The 14614-nt window shown below is 46.5% G+C and overlaps 1 protein-coding gene across 3 annotated transcripts in view; it reads left to right on the top strand.

Moving 5' to 3' along the window:
• DIS3L2 (DIS3 like 3'-5' exoribonuclease 2) overlaps positions 1–14614 on the top strand; it is a 341559-nt gene that overhangs the window by 202492 nt on the left and 124453 nt on the right. For all 3 annotated transcript variants that reach the window (XM_035006877.1, XM_035006875.1, XM_035006876.1), the window contains one exon: positions 7137–7216. In XM_035006877.1, the coding sequence (XP_034862768.1) occupies positions 7137–7216 (80 nt within the window). The remainder of the gene's footprint in view (positions 1–7136; positions 7217–14614) is intronic.

The following is a 14614-nucleotide window of genomic DNA, read 5'->3' as shown; positions in this document are numbered from 1 at the left end:
GACAATGCTCCCAGCTCCCTTTGCCTGAGAAAAGTCAAATAGAAATGGAAGCTCAGACAAATTCAGCATCTGACTCAACTGGACTGTCCAGCACCCATCTGGCTGGGCTCTCTACATGGTAGCCCGTGGATGAGCGCCCCGGCTATTTAGTTGATTTTCCTGCTGTAGTTTACCTAACATTTTCTGGTTTCTTTTTTTTTTTAAGATTTTATTTATTTATTTGACAGAAAGAGACACAGCAAGAGAGGGAACACAAGCAGGGGGAGAGGGAGAGGGAGAAGCAGGCTTCCCACTGAACAGGTAGCCTGATACGGGGCTCGATCCCAGGACCCCGGGATCATGACCTGAGCCAAAGGCAGATGCTTAACCAACTGAGCCACCCAGGCGCCCCCATTTTCTGGTTTCTGTATAAACTCCGATACCATCTCATCAAAGAAAGTGTTTGTGTGAAAATTGTATTCTTTAACCTCTTAAGGTTAGTTCTTAAATTGTTTCCGTTCCTTTTCACCCATTCACCATCACTGACCTAGATCCTTCACAGCAGAATTGCTTGCTATCAAGGAGACAAACTGAGAGTCATGGACAGAGGAGAGGAGTGCCTCTATAAATTTTGTTAGTCTGGAGATGGTCCCTCAACCACAGTTTGTAAAACACTGTTTTATGAGAAAAGAAGATGGGATGAAGACAGAAAAGGACGCCCTTGGAAACAATAACACTGTGGTGTGACCACAGGCTTGCACGCCAGGAGGTCATGAGTTCTAATCCTAAATGTATTTCCCAAGACGCAGCGGCAAAGTTGAATGGAAAAGTGCTAACGAGAGCCCTTTGGTCGTTTGCTCATTCACTTATCCATCAGCTATTCCTTCCGTGTGTGCCTTCCACGTGCTAGAGGAGACACAGAGCCAGACCTTGAGGAGCACCCAGCCCTGTCACAGTGAGAACACATATCCCTAAATCCCCGCCAGCATGCTGGTGAAAATGACCAGCACCACCGGAGAGGGGCAGGCTGCAGGCATGGGCGGGACAGTGGACGAGAAGCGCTCTCCACTCGGTGGAACCACAGAAGGTTCCCTGGAAAAAAGATGGCTTTGTGTAGCCAGTCTTTTAAAAGCTAGGTCGGTCTTAGACATTGGAGATTGGCTGAGTGAACGTCCACATGTCAGGAACAGCACAATGTTTCAGAGACCAGAGGGTACAGAGGAAAGTTTGGCACAAAAGGTACATATTGGGACTAAGCAGACTAGCTGGAAAAATCCAGGTTGGGGCCGTATCATGAAAGGCTTTGAATTCTAAGCTGCATTTCTATTTTACTCAGTAAGGAGTGGATAAAGGTTTTTGACCAGATTAATCTGGCAGCACCTGTGACCTTAGGGAGAGCAATTTCTTTTTCTCTTTTTTTAAGTAGGCTCCACGCCCAGCATGGAGCTCAGCGCACGGCTGGAACTCTGGACCCAGAGATGAAGACCTGGGCTAAGATCAGGAGTCGGAAGTGTAACCGACTGAGCCCCCAGGCGCCCCACAGGGAGAGCAGTTTCTGTGAGGGGTAGGGGCCGTGGCCAAACTCCAGAGAGGTGACTGTAGTGACAAAGTGGGGAGGCAGTGTTGCCATGGAGACTACCCAGCTGCCTCCAGCTGCAAGGAGGCAGAGGTGCTGGTGCCTTGAGGAAGGAGAGGACGCAGGGTCAGAGGAAGAGTGACAGAGGAACAGAAATTCTTTCTATGGTTTTATTCCCTGGGATTCGTGGCAAGGTCTCAAGGGATTAGAGAAAGCTTTGAGTTATTTTTCCTGTCTTCTTTTCCGGGACCAGTGGCTTTGAGGAGGACAGTCTTAGAAGTTTTCTGTCACTTTATTTATTTATTTATTTTTAAAGATTTTATTTATTTATTCATGAGAGACAGAGAGAGAGACAGAGGCAGAGGGAGAAGCAGGCTCCCCGCGGAGCAGGGAGCCCGACGCGGGACTCAATCCCAGGACCCTGGGATCATGACCCGAGCTGAAGGCAGACGCTTAACCGACTGGGCCACCCAGGCGTCCCGTTTTCTGTCACTTTAAAAAGTTCTACTAAGCCCTTCAGTCACGTGCCTTCAGAAATTTTGGTTACATAACGTTGCACTGAATTGGAATTCTGCAGCCTCATGAACTGGAGTCTCATTCTTTCCCTCCCCCATCTGGCACTTGATTTCCTGTGGGTCAGGGTTAGCTTCTTTCTAACCATTGTTGCGGAACTCTTTAAATATTTGGTCTCACAGGTTCTAAAAGCTGGCAGGCCAGGCTGCTCCCTGCAGGTTGTGAGACCAGAGCCTTCCAGAAAAGGAGCCAGTAAAATCCCCAGCATGTTAACAGAGTGTAACAGCTGCACAGAGCCCCACCCCCGTGGGGCTGGGCTCCCGAGAGCTGAGGCCGCCAGCTCCCGGCCGCTGTGGCCCATGCCCAGAAGGAGCCCTCATGCACCACATCGTGGCCGGTTCGTAATTGTGGTGATGACAACAGATTAAATCACTGGCTCTCAGCGCTGAGGACTGGGGTTTGTCAGGGTCACTCACTGTTCCCTTGCTTCTCCCAATTTTCCATAGTGAGCGAGCAAGTTTGGAGGGCACTGCTACAGTACAAATACTTGTTGGGAGTTCTCCAAGTTTTACTCTGTCTAGAAGTTAGTTCTTTTAGTAGCCCATACTGAAGGTCTTTTCTTCCAGCATCCCCTTCAATGTGATTCTGAAATGTTGTAACCCCTTAATCTATGCATGTACATACTTACACCCTGCTTTAAAAAAAAAAAAAAAAAGTATTTAAGGTACCTAGCAGGTATACATATAATGCAGTTAATTTTTTAAAATTAGGATATAAGGGAAAAGGAAAAATAAGTGGGATAATTAGTCACAGCCAGGATAAAGGTGAGTTCACAGAGTTCAGATGACAAATAAGATCCTTTTGAGGCAAGTCTCAATAGTTTACTGAGTTCCTAGGAGCCAAAGCAAAGAGGGAAGCGTAAAAGATACAAACCATTAACTCAAGAGGGTAGGAGTGGGTCCTTGCCCTTTATAAACTTCCCCCCAGAAGCACTCATCAAAGGGGCCCCGAGTGAGTGGTTGGAACAGAGCCCTCATCAGCTTCCCTGCAGTGGACAGCATAGCCATTCTATTGACTTCTTGCCATGATCCTTGAGGTAGGCTTCGTGGCAAGACTCCATCTGGGATAAGAACTCCACTGGAAGCCTGTGCAGGGTCCAGTTCATCACTTCTCAAAGGGTAGTCTCCTGAGGAACCTGTTGCATCTGGGAGATGCTCTTGCCACAAAAAAAACAACCCAGATCAAATAGGTATGGCAAGAATTGCAAAGCAACAGCTCATTGAAGGCTCTTAGAAGTCCCTTATGGCCCAGCATTTCCCAAACTAATTTAATCATCAGACCTTTAAAAAAAAAAAAAAAAAAAACTTGGTGCACTGGGGATCATTGATCTAAAACAGGGGTCAGCAAACTTTCTGTTAAGGGCCAGACAGATAATATTAAGTAGACAGTCTGTGTCATGACTACTCAGCTCTGCCATTATAGCCAAAAAGCATGGCTATGTTCATTTATGGACACTGAGATTTGAATTTCATATAACTTTCCCATGTCATGAAATAATATTCTTCTTTTGGTTTTTCCCAACCATTTAGAAATGCAAAAGCCATTCTTATCCCACAGGTCATTCAAAAACAGGTGACAGGCCCTTTTTGGTCCGTGGCTATAGTTTGCTGTCCCATGATCAAGGATAGTGTTTGGATGATATATCTTTCCAGCAAGCCTTCCTGATTACTGTTCCTCAGAGTTGTTTTAATTTAGACTTTTATGTTTCTGGTTTCAGAGCAGATTAAAACAAAAAAAAGTAGTAGAGAGTTGGGTTGAGTGTTCAGACTAGTCTAAGATTTTTCTCAGAAACAGTGGCTCCTCTTAAAGAAATTTACAACTTAAAACTGAAGCCCTGAAGTTTTAGTCTGTCATGTGTGTCTGCACTAATTGGACACTGTAATGCTTTAGTGGGCGTCATTCATTCATTGAAATAAAAGCCAAAGCACCCAGAAACATTTAATGTTAAGAAAACATAACTTCCTTTTCAGCAATCTAAGTAAACCAGTCAACTGTGGCCCCTACCAAGCTAACAGTATTCTTTTTGATTTTTGACTAAAGGGACATTCTTTCAGCTTCTTATGATGTCACTAAGGAAGGAGGATCAAAACATTCCCGCCTCCAAGTCTGACATTTTATTTTCAGTTCAACAAGTATTTATGGAGCACTCAGTGAATATATAAAGCATTTTGCCAGCTTTTATGGAGGCTACAAAAAGGAACAAGCAGTCAGTTCCTTCCTTGCCTTGTGAATCAAGTTCAAGGTCCTCACCAATTCAGAGCCCATTACTTTGGTGTCAGGATTAATTTCACTTCCCTGTCTCTTGCTGTCAGCGTGCGTGCATTCATTCAGCAAACACTTGGGAGTTGCAGCCTCTGTTCATAACACTGCAACACAGCCTTCGGGGAGCTTACTTTCCAGGGAACATGTGGTGTTTCTCTTTTCATCTGGCACTGTGCCATATTTACGTCTTTTTAGATGGTGGAACAGAAATTATTTCTTTATATCCCGAGACCACCACATTTATGTTCCCCCCACTGTCAGCACCTCTTCTTCAATTGTTTAGTGAGAAGACTGGATGGCCTGAGAAGCCACTCTTCCTAGGACTGCACTCTATAAATGTTCTTGTGTCTTCCACCTGAGTCGCGCCCAACTTTCCTCGCCCTCTTCTCTTTGTACACCAGTGAGTTTATAGTTTTACATGACTCATCACTTTAAAGCTATTCACTGTATTCTGCAGTACGAGTCTACAAAGTTGCCAAACGTCTTTATAAGCAATATTATGTATGTGATGGACAATTATTTTTTGTTGGGGGGAGATTATCTGCAGTGCTGATTTTTTTCCACTTATGAAAGTAATAGTTATAGTGAAAATTTTGAATAATATGGAAAAGCATAGAGGGAAATTTTAGTAATTGCAACACCTATTCATCAACTCTATTAACAATGAATGCATATCTTTTACTTCCCTTGATTCAAAAATCATACTTAAAATTGTTTATTTTTAGCAGCACCTGGGTGGCTCAGTTGGTTAAGTGTCCAACTCCCGGTTTTGGCTCAGGTCATGATCTTGGGGTTATGAGATCAAGCCCCATGTCACTCAGTATAGAGTCGGCTTGGGATTCTCTCCCTTTCCCTTTCCCTCTCCCTCCCCCTGTACCCCTCTGCCTCTCTGCCCCTCTCCCTGCTTGCATATTCTCTCTCTCTCTCAAATAAAATCTTTTTTAAAATTTTAATTTTTAAATTAATGAACAGTGAAGTTGACCTTGTACAGTTATATGAATTTTAAGACATGTATAGATTCATGTAACCACCATGAGAGTCAAGATACAGGAAAGCTCTGTTCTCCCACAACAAGCACCCTCAGCCCTGGCAACCACTGATCTGCTGTCATAGAATTTTGTCTTTTTGAGACTGCCATAGAAATGGAATTATACATTATATAAGCTCATGAGAATGGTGTTTTTAACTTAGCGTAGAAACTTTGAGATTTCAAGTTGTTAACATGTAGGAGCAATTAGTTCCTTTTTGTTGCTAATTAGTATTCCCTTGTATAGATGTACCACAGTTTGGTTATCTGTATATTCATTTACCATTTAAGAGTCTGTCTGTCTTTTTAACATTTTGACATTTCTCAAATCCTGAAATACATTAAAATCAATGTATATATTTAATGTGGTCGGGGTTTTTGTTTCCCTAAAAAGCTATTGTTGAATTGATGGGGCATCTTAGAATGGATACTGTCCTAGGACCGAGCTATTGCAGGGGTGAGCTGATCGCCGTGGGGGGTCAGAGTGGGCTGCTGAGGGTTATTAGGAGTAAGGGGACAGAGGAGGGAAGGCCCCAAGAGCTTTGCAAGCCAGCACCAGAGCCAGCTTGGCAGTCTCTGAGGGCTTTGGGGACACTTTAAGCAGAAGAGCGACCCAAGGAAAGAAGTTTGTACAAACCAAACCAGTCTAATTGTGGCGGGTACCAGGATTCTTCCCATCATGAGTGCTGATGCATCCGGAGGAGACCGGGCCATGGAAGCGGTGCTACCGCTTGTACTGAGGACATGGAGGGAGAACTTGGGAAGAGTCCAGAGGCAGCAGAGGGCACCAGCTAGAGAGCCTGTGTGGGGGAGGGCAGGTGCCTCCTGCCAAGCACCCCAAGCCCCAGGCCAGTGCCTGGGGAGGGAAGGCAGGAGGTGGGAAGAACTGTGGACAGACTGCCCAAACCGCAGGTATTTATGTGGCTGGATTGGTGCCTGGGTAGGGCATATTATTTGGGAAGCTCTAAAGCAAAACGAGAATGTCCCCACACTTCACAGATTAAGAGGGAGATATGCGTAGGGGTAGTATGTGAAGATAAGGGGAGAGAGGGCATACTGATTCTGTGAGCTTGGGTGAAATATACAATTATTCCATGGAAACAACCTGATCAGGTACATTTCCAAGTATAGTTGTATTATGGCTAACTGTATGGCCCAAAGTTTTTTTTGGTAAAACTTATTCTTGGGTCCTCTCCCCTTTGTCACAACAAGTCAGATGCCTTATTCTTTGGCAAACCCCCACTTTGGCGAGATAGGAGAAGGAGCAGTAAGTCATCCTCACATACATCCGTGAAGGACAGGTTCCCATTAGCCACTGAGGAAGAGGGAGGCAAAAGCAAGAACTTACCTTCAGAGAGTAATTTACCAAAGGCACTTGCTCCTCATGTCAGAAAACTTTCTGGGAAGCCTCGTCCATGGAAGCCACCTCACTCTACCCATTCACACTTCTTGCTCAGGCTCAAGGAGAAGTAGGTGCCAGTTCACAGAAAGAGGAAGACCCTCAGAGATACTATGGAGTCTTGGTAGCTTCCCACATTTGTCTCTCCCATCTCACTGTTGACTAAAGATCCCCTTCTCAGAGAGCCATGACAGAAGTCACTCTTCCCTTTGCCTACCATTTGCACATTTGCAAAGTAACCGTTCTTTAAAACTCTAGTACAGTGGGGTAAAGGCTCTAGTATTTGTGGCATTGCTAATCCTATCTTCAATCTTTCCTAGGAAAGACTGTGTCTTCACCATTGACCCATCAACTGCCCGCGACCTCGATGATGCCCTCTCCTGCAAGCCACTTGCTGATGGTAGGATGGAAATTTCTATACTTTTCTGGGTAGCAGGCCATCTGCGTGCCTTTCTGGTCAGCCTGGCTGCTGTGTATTCCCCAGGCGATATAATGTGAAGGGTTGGGTTTGCTTTGTTCCTAAGACTTCACAGTATGGGACTTAAAGATTGTGTTCCTGTGGTGACTTTGACAAGGGTGAAAATAAGAAAGGTCCTCTCCCCGGGACTCTTCTGGGCCTCCGCAGATGCAGCAGGGAGGGCAGGACTATTTCCAGGCCTTGGCTCCTCAGGAAGTTGCAGTTTGGGTGCAGTGTGTTCAGGAAGAAAGCCCTTAAGCTCTGCTTAGGAGAAGCATTGGGTTCTTCACCTGCAGTTACCAACAGACTGGGATGATTTGGAGGTACTCTCCAAAGGCATACTCAGCACTGGGTAGTAGGAGCACCTTCCCTACCGAATGCCCCCCAGACCTGCACTGGAGAAGCCTGCCCTACTCCCAGCAGGTCTTCATCTGTCCAGCAGATTACGAAAGGCAGCTGGTAGGGGCTCTTTAAACATTCTTTTGGGATGGAACTAAGCAGGAAAGAGTATGGGATTTGAAAATTATGAGGTGCCAGAAATCACAGGCTGCCCAGTAGCTGCCCAGTGTGAGAAGAGCAAACTCTATCAATCCCCGTTCTAATGCCCCTCCCATGTGCTGCTTCTAGTCTAGCTACTTCTTGCCCCTCTCTAGGCTGGCGTCTAGGTGACTGCCTTGGCTTTAGTCATTCTTGGATACAGCTTTAGCACTGTCGTGGGCTTTGACGGCTTGCTGATGATGGGTATCCACCCTTGAGGTTTCAGTCTGCGGCAAAGTCTTTTAAAATATTGCCGAGGTGTCTGTATCTCATTGACGTAAAACCCCACATAGGTTCCGTGTGTGATCTCTTCTCTACTGTAGTAGGCAGTGAAGATTAGTAGCTGGAGGCTGAGAGACAGAAAACGTCATTGCCTAAAAATGCTTTTACCTTCTTTTAGTGGGAGTCCTCCTTGAAACTGCAGGCAAGGTTGCTCAGTAATTTCAACTAAAAAAAATTGAAAGAAGCATAAAACATAAAGAGAGAAAAGTTCCCCTAGAAATTTTGGAATAATTACAGATTTTTAAAATCCAGAATGTGAGTAGCCTACTTAAAAAAGCAAATACTGGGTTGGGTTCTCGTCTTCTGAACAACATTTGCTAAGTGCAAAGGCTTGAGCATGTCACTCTATGTGAGCTCCAGCATGAAAAGTGCTCCCAGGCAAGAAGCCTGGTAACAATGAACCTCACTTCCTGTATTTCCCTTCTCTCTGGGTTCACAGCCCTGCTCTGTTTGGAGTCTAATGCTTGAAAAAAGTTGTTGCATTTATCTTGTCCACTTTTATAGCTGTCAGTGCAGAAGGCAAGATGTAGCAGCTGTTACCGCATCTCGGCTGGCCTGGATGGTATTCTTGCAGGGACCCCAGAGAGCAGGCATGTGTCCTGCCCCACTCGCTCCATACACTACACACTACGTCTGCTGTCTAGGGTAGCAGAGTACCAGCAGAGGGTTCTGGTAGGGAAGTGGTAAAAGATAGGGCAGGAAAAGTAGATTGGGCACAAATGGTTTGTAAATTACCAACCAAAGAATGTTCTGTGCCAGACAATTGAAAACCAGTTGTTTTCAATCTCTTGTTCAAGGAGAGCAGTCAAAGTAAGGAAAATAATTTAGCAGTACAAGATGAAGGAGAAGGAGGCAAAGTAGAGGCAGAGAAGCTTCGTAATTACTTATGGAAATGGGTCATAAACGGGACCGGGGGTGGTGGCAATACTAAGGAGGGTGGGGAGGGCAGATGTGACAAAGGGGTAATGACTGAAGAATCACTGGAAATGGATGTTGGGGTTGAGGGAGAGGAGTCTTTGCACTACCCAAAGTGGAGGAGAAGTTTCAACCTGGATGATGCAGAGATGAAATTTACAAGTTAGAAGCCAGGGCAGCGAGAGGACAAGCCGGTTTGGGAGAGACCGTGTCTACATGCAGTTGACTGTCAGATGATACACATTTATCTAAGCCGCCAGACATCCTTTTCAGAGGAGGTGGGGACAAATAAGCTAAATGTATGTAGTCCATAGAACTACATACACAGAGAGCCCTGGAGGAAAGTAGACAACTCACCAAAATGCAAGCAGCAATTTTATTAGGATGATGGGATCATAAGTGATTTTTCTCTTTTCTCTAGTTTCCACATTTTTATAATGTGGTAATAATAGTTTTGTAATGAAAAAAAGTTTTGTAATAAAAAAAAATTATGAGGTGCCAGAAATCACAGGCTGCCCAGTAGCGCACTGCACCAGGTGATCAGATACCTTCCATCTGCTTAGTTATTCCCGCATTCCAGAGGAGTCATTAACATCTGGTCATTTGGCAGAGCAGCAGAAAAAGGACATGGAAAAGCAGTCAGGGAAGAATCCGAAAAGGCTGGAGTTGGTCAGTCAAGTGGTTTTATGGTGGCACTTCTACAGTTGGCCTTTGGGACAAGGGTTTCTGCCAAGGCTATTTATCCAGGGGGATGAAAAGCGAAAGTCAATTCCAGTTTGGATTGGGGCGAGGTTGGCTGAGTTTGGGTTCCGTTAGTTACCAGTTCATGTCCATTTTTGCTTAGAGGAAAAAACGTTTAATGTTTCAAGAAGCAAATCATGTTTTCTGGGCATATTTACATCAACTATAACCATTTTTATTTAAAGAAAATATAGAGGTCAGACTTCCCTTTGGACCTGTTAAAATCATCTGAATGACTGTTCTGTGCAAATAAGATACTCAGACAGATGTTAACTTTATCTGGTCCTCACTGTCCCATTCTTTGGAGTTCACATGTACCCTTGGGACTTGGGACTAGTATCTCCTATAGGTGTGAGACTTAGACCTTACAGCCTGCAGATCAGTTCTGCAGAAAGGCAGTGACACCTGTTTTCTGGGATGTCAGGATTATGTCAGCAGGCTGAGGAGGGGGTGCCCCCTCCCCTCAAGGAATCTCAGCTCTGGAAGGGATTCTACCAGTCCTGCTGGTTCCCTGCCTCCTGGAGCTTAAAAATACACTTGAGCGAAACGTTCCCCTGAGTATTACCCGGCCCGCTAACTTGAACATGGAGCAATCCACTCAAGAAAATATTGAATGATGCAAGTGAACAAGAGCGGTGTTATAAAGATAACCCAGAATCTAAAGGTGGTAAATCACACACCTCCTGTGTCTTATTGCTATAACAGATCACCTGCAACACACCTCACAGTTGACCTCACCGCTCCGGTGTGGAGTGCCACGGTTGTCCCATCACCCTCTGGTTTTCAGATTACCTCCACAGCATCCACTTACTGGATATCCAGATTGCATTTTAACTCTCTACCTTATAGGCAGCCCATTCAGCCTGAAGATTGCACGACCGTTAGGAAATCCTTCCCTGTCGTGGTCTGAAATACTGCTGTCTTGCTGTGTTTCCTTCCGTTGGTCCCATGCGTCCCTGTTGGGGCTTCCAGAACAAGTCTTGTCTCTCATGTGGGCATGCCCGAGGTACTGAGTAAGAGCTGGCATGCACCCCTGCGTCACCACCCCTCCGCTGAGCATCCTTTATGTTCTTCCATGTGCTGTAGCCCGTTGCCACGCATCACGGAGTCACTTCTGCCCTTATGAGGTCTGAGGTACATGGCAGCTTCTCCGTGTATCCAGACTTCTCCGTGGCCGTCAGGGCCTCCTTACTGGGCTGACCCAAGTCCAGAGTAAGAGGAACCCATTCTCTTCAATTAGACAAGGCTTACTGCTTTGCTTCAGTCTCGAGGGGAAATTGTTAGACAGGACCTTTCCTCAGCTTAGCCAGTCCAGGCCCCTGCCAGATCCTACAGGAAATTGATGTTCACCACCTCTCTCACCGCTAGTTTCTCTATTGTTTTATTATCTAATGAGTGTTCTGCTTTTGAATGTGGCAGCATTATCCTAGTCAGGGCTTTGAAATGAAGGATTTGGGCGCTGGGGAGAAGAGGGAATGGGTAATGACTGCTAATGGGTTTGGGAGTTCTTTTTGGGGTGTTGAAAATGTTCTGGAATTCAATAGTTGATAGTTGCACAATGCTGTGAATATACCAGAAACCACTGGGAAAATGAGTGAATGAATGAATAGGGATAAGTAAACAAATAAACCCATCCCTCCTTGAGGATTTCTGGGGACTTTACACCTTAACCACAACACAGCAGAAGTCTGTAGGGAATGCCTGGGCTGGATACCCATAGTCATATGCGTCTTGCCTGTCTCTCTCCTTGCTGCTTTCATCTCTGAACCCTGAAATTCCCACCCAAGGAGCACACCCCTCTATTCAGCCACCTGCTCATATTTCCTGTCCCCACAGAGTGGGGCCATCTGACTCAAAGAAAGTAGGAGCCATCCTACTGTCCGGTTGTAAGAAAACGCTCAGATAAAACAGACATCATCCTGTCTGAGGGACCTCGGGAATGCAGGTTACCTGCTTTGCTGTAGGGGGCGCCAGTCTTCCTGTCTGATTTGCCTCTGTTGCCTTCCTGGTTGCATGGCTTTCCCTTCCCCAAGGAGGAGGGACTAGGGAGCTCTGTCCCAGTAAGGGAATAGGAATGAGAGACTAGGAGCAAAGCCTGTAAGAATTTCATAGAATTCCTAAACTCTGTAACTTCCCCACGTGGCTGTATTTGTCACCTGCTAAGAGTTTCTTGTCATGACTAATGCCTTTGGAGGCAGTGCCGAAGTAGGATCTGGAGAGACTGTGTCCCTGTGTTCCAGGCTTAGACCAGAGAACCTGCCCAATAGAATGGGTGGTAGTAGTTTTCGAGAACAAACTGCTGACAGGATGTCTCTGGATCCGCCTCTGGGAAGGAAAAGAGAGCATGGAAGTCCTGGAGCTTGTGAGTGAATGTTCGGGCAAACCCCAACAACCAGGCCAGCACCCACTCCTGGGTTCTGTTCTCCCCTCTTGGTATATCTCCCCCGACAAGTCACGCTCCCCAGCCCTTGACATTTCCCTCTGGTCTGGCTTCCTCCTCTGTATGTGCAAACTTCAGTATCCTTCATCCTACAAAACCTTTCCTCAGCCCTGCTCCACCTCAGGAACTTCCACCTTCCTGTGTCCATGAGGATACCTTGCAAGAGTGGTCTGAGCCTCTACCACTCCTTTCTCACTTCCCACTTGTTCCTTATTCCCTTTGCAACATAGCTTCAGGGAGTTCAACAAACAGGTTGTCCCTGACCTCAGTTCACCCAACGTCTGTGCAGCATTTGGCTCTTTGCTCTTCCTTCTTGAAACTCTTTCTTCCTTGGACTTGGAGGGCCCTCCTTGCTCTTGGTTCTAATTTTTGGACTTCTTTTCTCCAGGTGCTTTAACCCTTCTTTCTCTGCCTCTCTCTTCGTGGGAGCCTGCAGAGCTTTCACGCCAGTCCCCCTCATCACATGCTCTTCAGCCTTTACCCCCGCATTCCCTTTGCCCGCAGCACTGTTTCCCAGGAGAGCCCCATGGCTGACTCAAGATTTGACTGGTTGTTTCCTCAGTAAGGCCCTCCCTCCCCTTTCTGCCTATCATCCCCCCCACCCCCACCTTCTCTCCTCCTTCCCTGCTTGACCTCTTTCCTCACCACTCATCACCCACTGTTGGTTGATTTACTAATCTTGTTTCTATCTGACTTCCTGCCATTCACTGCCACAGATGCCCAGGCCCAGAGTAGGCGCTCAGTGACTCTTGGCTGGTGTTTACAGGCACTCATGAGGGGGAGGGTTTTCTAGGAAGAGAGAAGAGTGTATACAAAGCCCTAGGGTGACAGAAGCATGGTGTTTTAGAGGGAACTACACAGAGCTTGGAATACCGGGAGCGTGAGGTTCAAGTGGGGTGGTAGTTGTATGTAGATAAAGCCAGGAGGAGACCATGAATTCCTTGGTAGGCCCCACTGGGAAGTTGAGATTTTATGGAGAAGACAGCATTTCGACTTGGAGAACAAGAGCATCTGTTCATTCAAGAAATATGATCGAGGACCACTCTCTATGCTCTATGCTAGATGTACAATAGCGGGAAACACTTGCACTTCCTGTCCTCTCCAGGTTAATATCAAGTAAAATTGAATAAGTAAATGTGGGAATGACCCATAGTTTAAATGTGGGACTGGGGTGGGTCCCACATTTAAGATGGACAATAACATTTTAACCTAGACTTGAGAAGAAACAGGGGTGAGCCAAATGAAGAATGGGGAGGAAGAACATTTCAGGCTAAGGAAATGGAGTGTGGGGAGACCCTGAGGTACAAAGACTTTGGTCCTGAAAGGAACCAAAAATATAGTGTGGCCGAAACTTGGTGAGATGGGAGGAGCCTGTGAGGTAGTCGGGAAAGGGGCTTGCATGCTCTGGTAAGGAGTTATATCCTGAATGCAGTGGTAAGCAAAGAGTCCTAAGCAGGAGAGAGTCAGGATCCAACTTGCAGGTTGGAGAGATCACTCTGGCAGCAGTGAGGAGGCTGGATTAGAGCAGTGGCATTGGTCTAGGTAAGAGGTGGCAAGTGCCCAATCACAACAGAGGCTGAGGAGCCAGAACTGGAGGGAGGCATTAGCCAGGAAAGGAAATCGGGGCAGGACTTGGTGTCTGGGCAGCTGCGGGAGCCTCTTAACTGGTCTCCTGCGTCTGCCCTTTTCTTCCCACATATTGAGGTCAAGGCAGTCCTTACAGAATGCCCATCCCCCTCAGGCCATTCCCCTGCTTCACTTCCTCCAAGGTTCTCATGTCATGCGGAAGATAAAAATCCAGGTTCTTACTGTGACCCACTGCTAACTCTACTTCCCTAACACTGCTCCCCATGTCCCTCTCTCTCTTACTCCCCTCCAGCCACACAGCTCTCCTTGTTGTCCCTCACCTGCAGCCGGAGATTGCTTTCTTCAGGAAGCTTGGCTGTGAAAGGTACCAGAGGCAGGGAGGGCAGTGGCAGAGCAGGCTTTTTCTTTGTTTTTAAGATGAAAGGATTTTAACATGTTTCTCTACTGGGAGATAAGAGACTTCGGAGAAGGAGAAATTGAAAATATAGGAAAGAGAGGAGTTGAGTATTTCCCAAGGCCTTAAAGAAGAAGGTGGGAGTGATTCAGAGTGTAAGTGCAAAGTGAGGCCAAGACATGGAGGGTGAACACCTCTTCCTTTGAGACCAAGAGGACAGACCAGGTGCTGCGGCTGAGTGTTCACACCTGATAAGATCCCTTCTAACTGGGAGAGGAAGTGGAACCCCTGCTGAGGGCCAGGGGGGCAGGGAAGGGGTGTGGGGGGTGGAGGGGCACCAAAGCAAAGGGAACGGGAGGGAGCTGACCAGAATCCCATCACAGAGTGGTATGGAACACTCTTCAGTTGTTCAGCTGAGTTGGAATACTGCCAAGTCCGGGTGGCT

This window comes from Mirounga leonina, unplaced genomic scaffold, assembly GCF_011800145.1.
Source record: "Mirounga leonina isolate KUSES-001 unplaced genomic scaffold, KU_Mleo_1.0 Mir_151, whole genome shotgun sequence".
NCBI classification, from domain to species: Eukaryota; Metazoa; Chordata; class Mammalia; order Carnivora; family Phocidae; genus Mirounga; species Mirounga leonina.
Note: the sequence above shows the minus strand (reverse complement) of the source record. Positions and strands in the feature narration are given on the sequence as shown.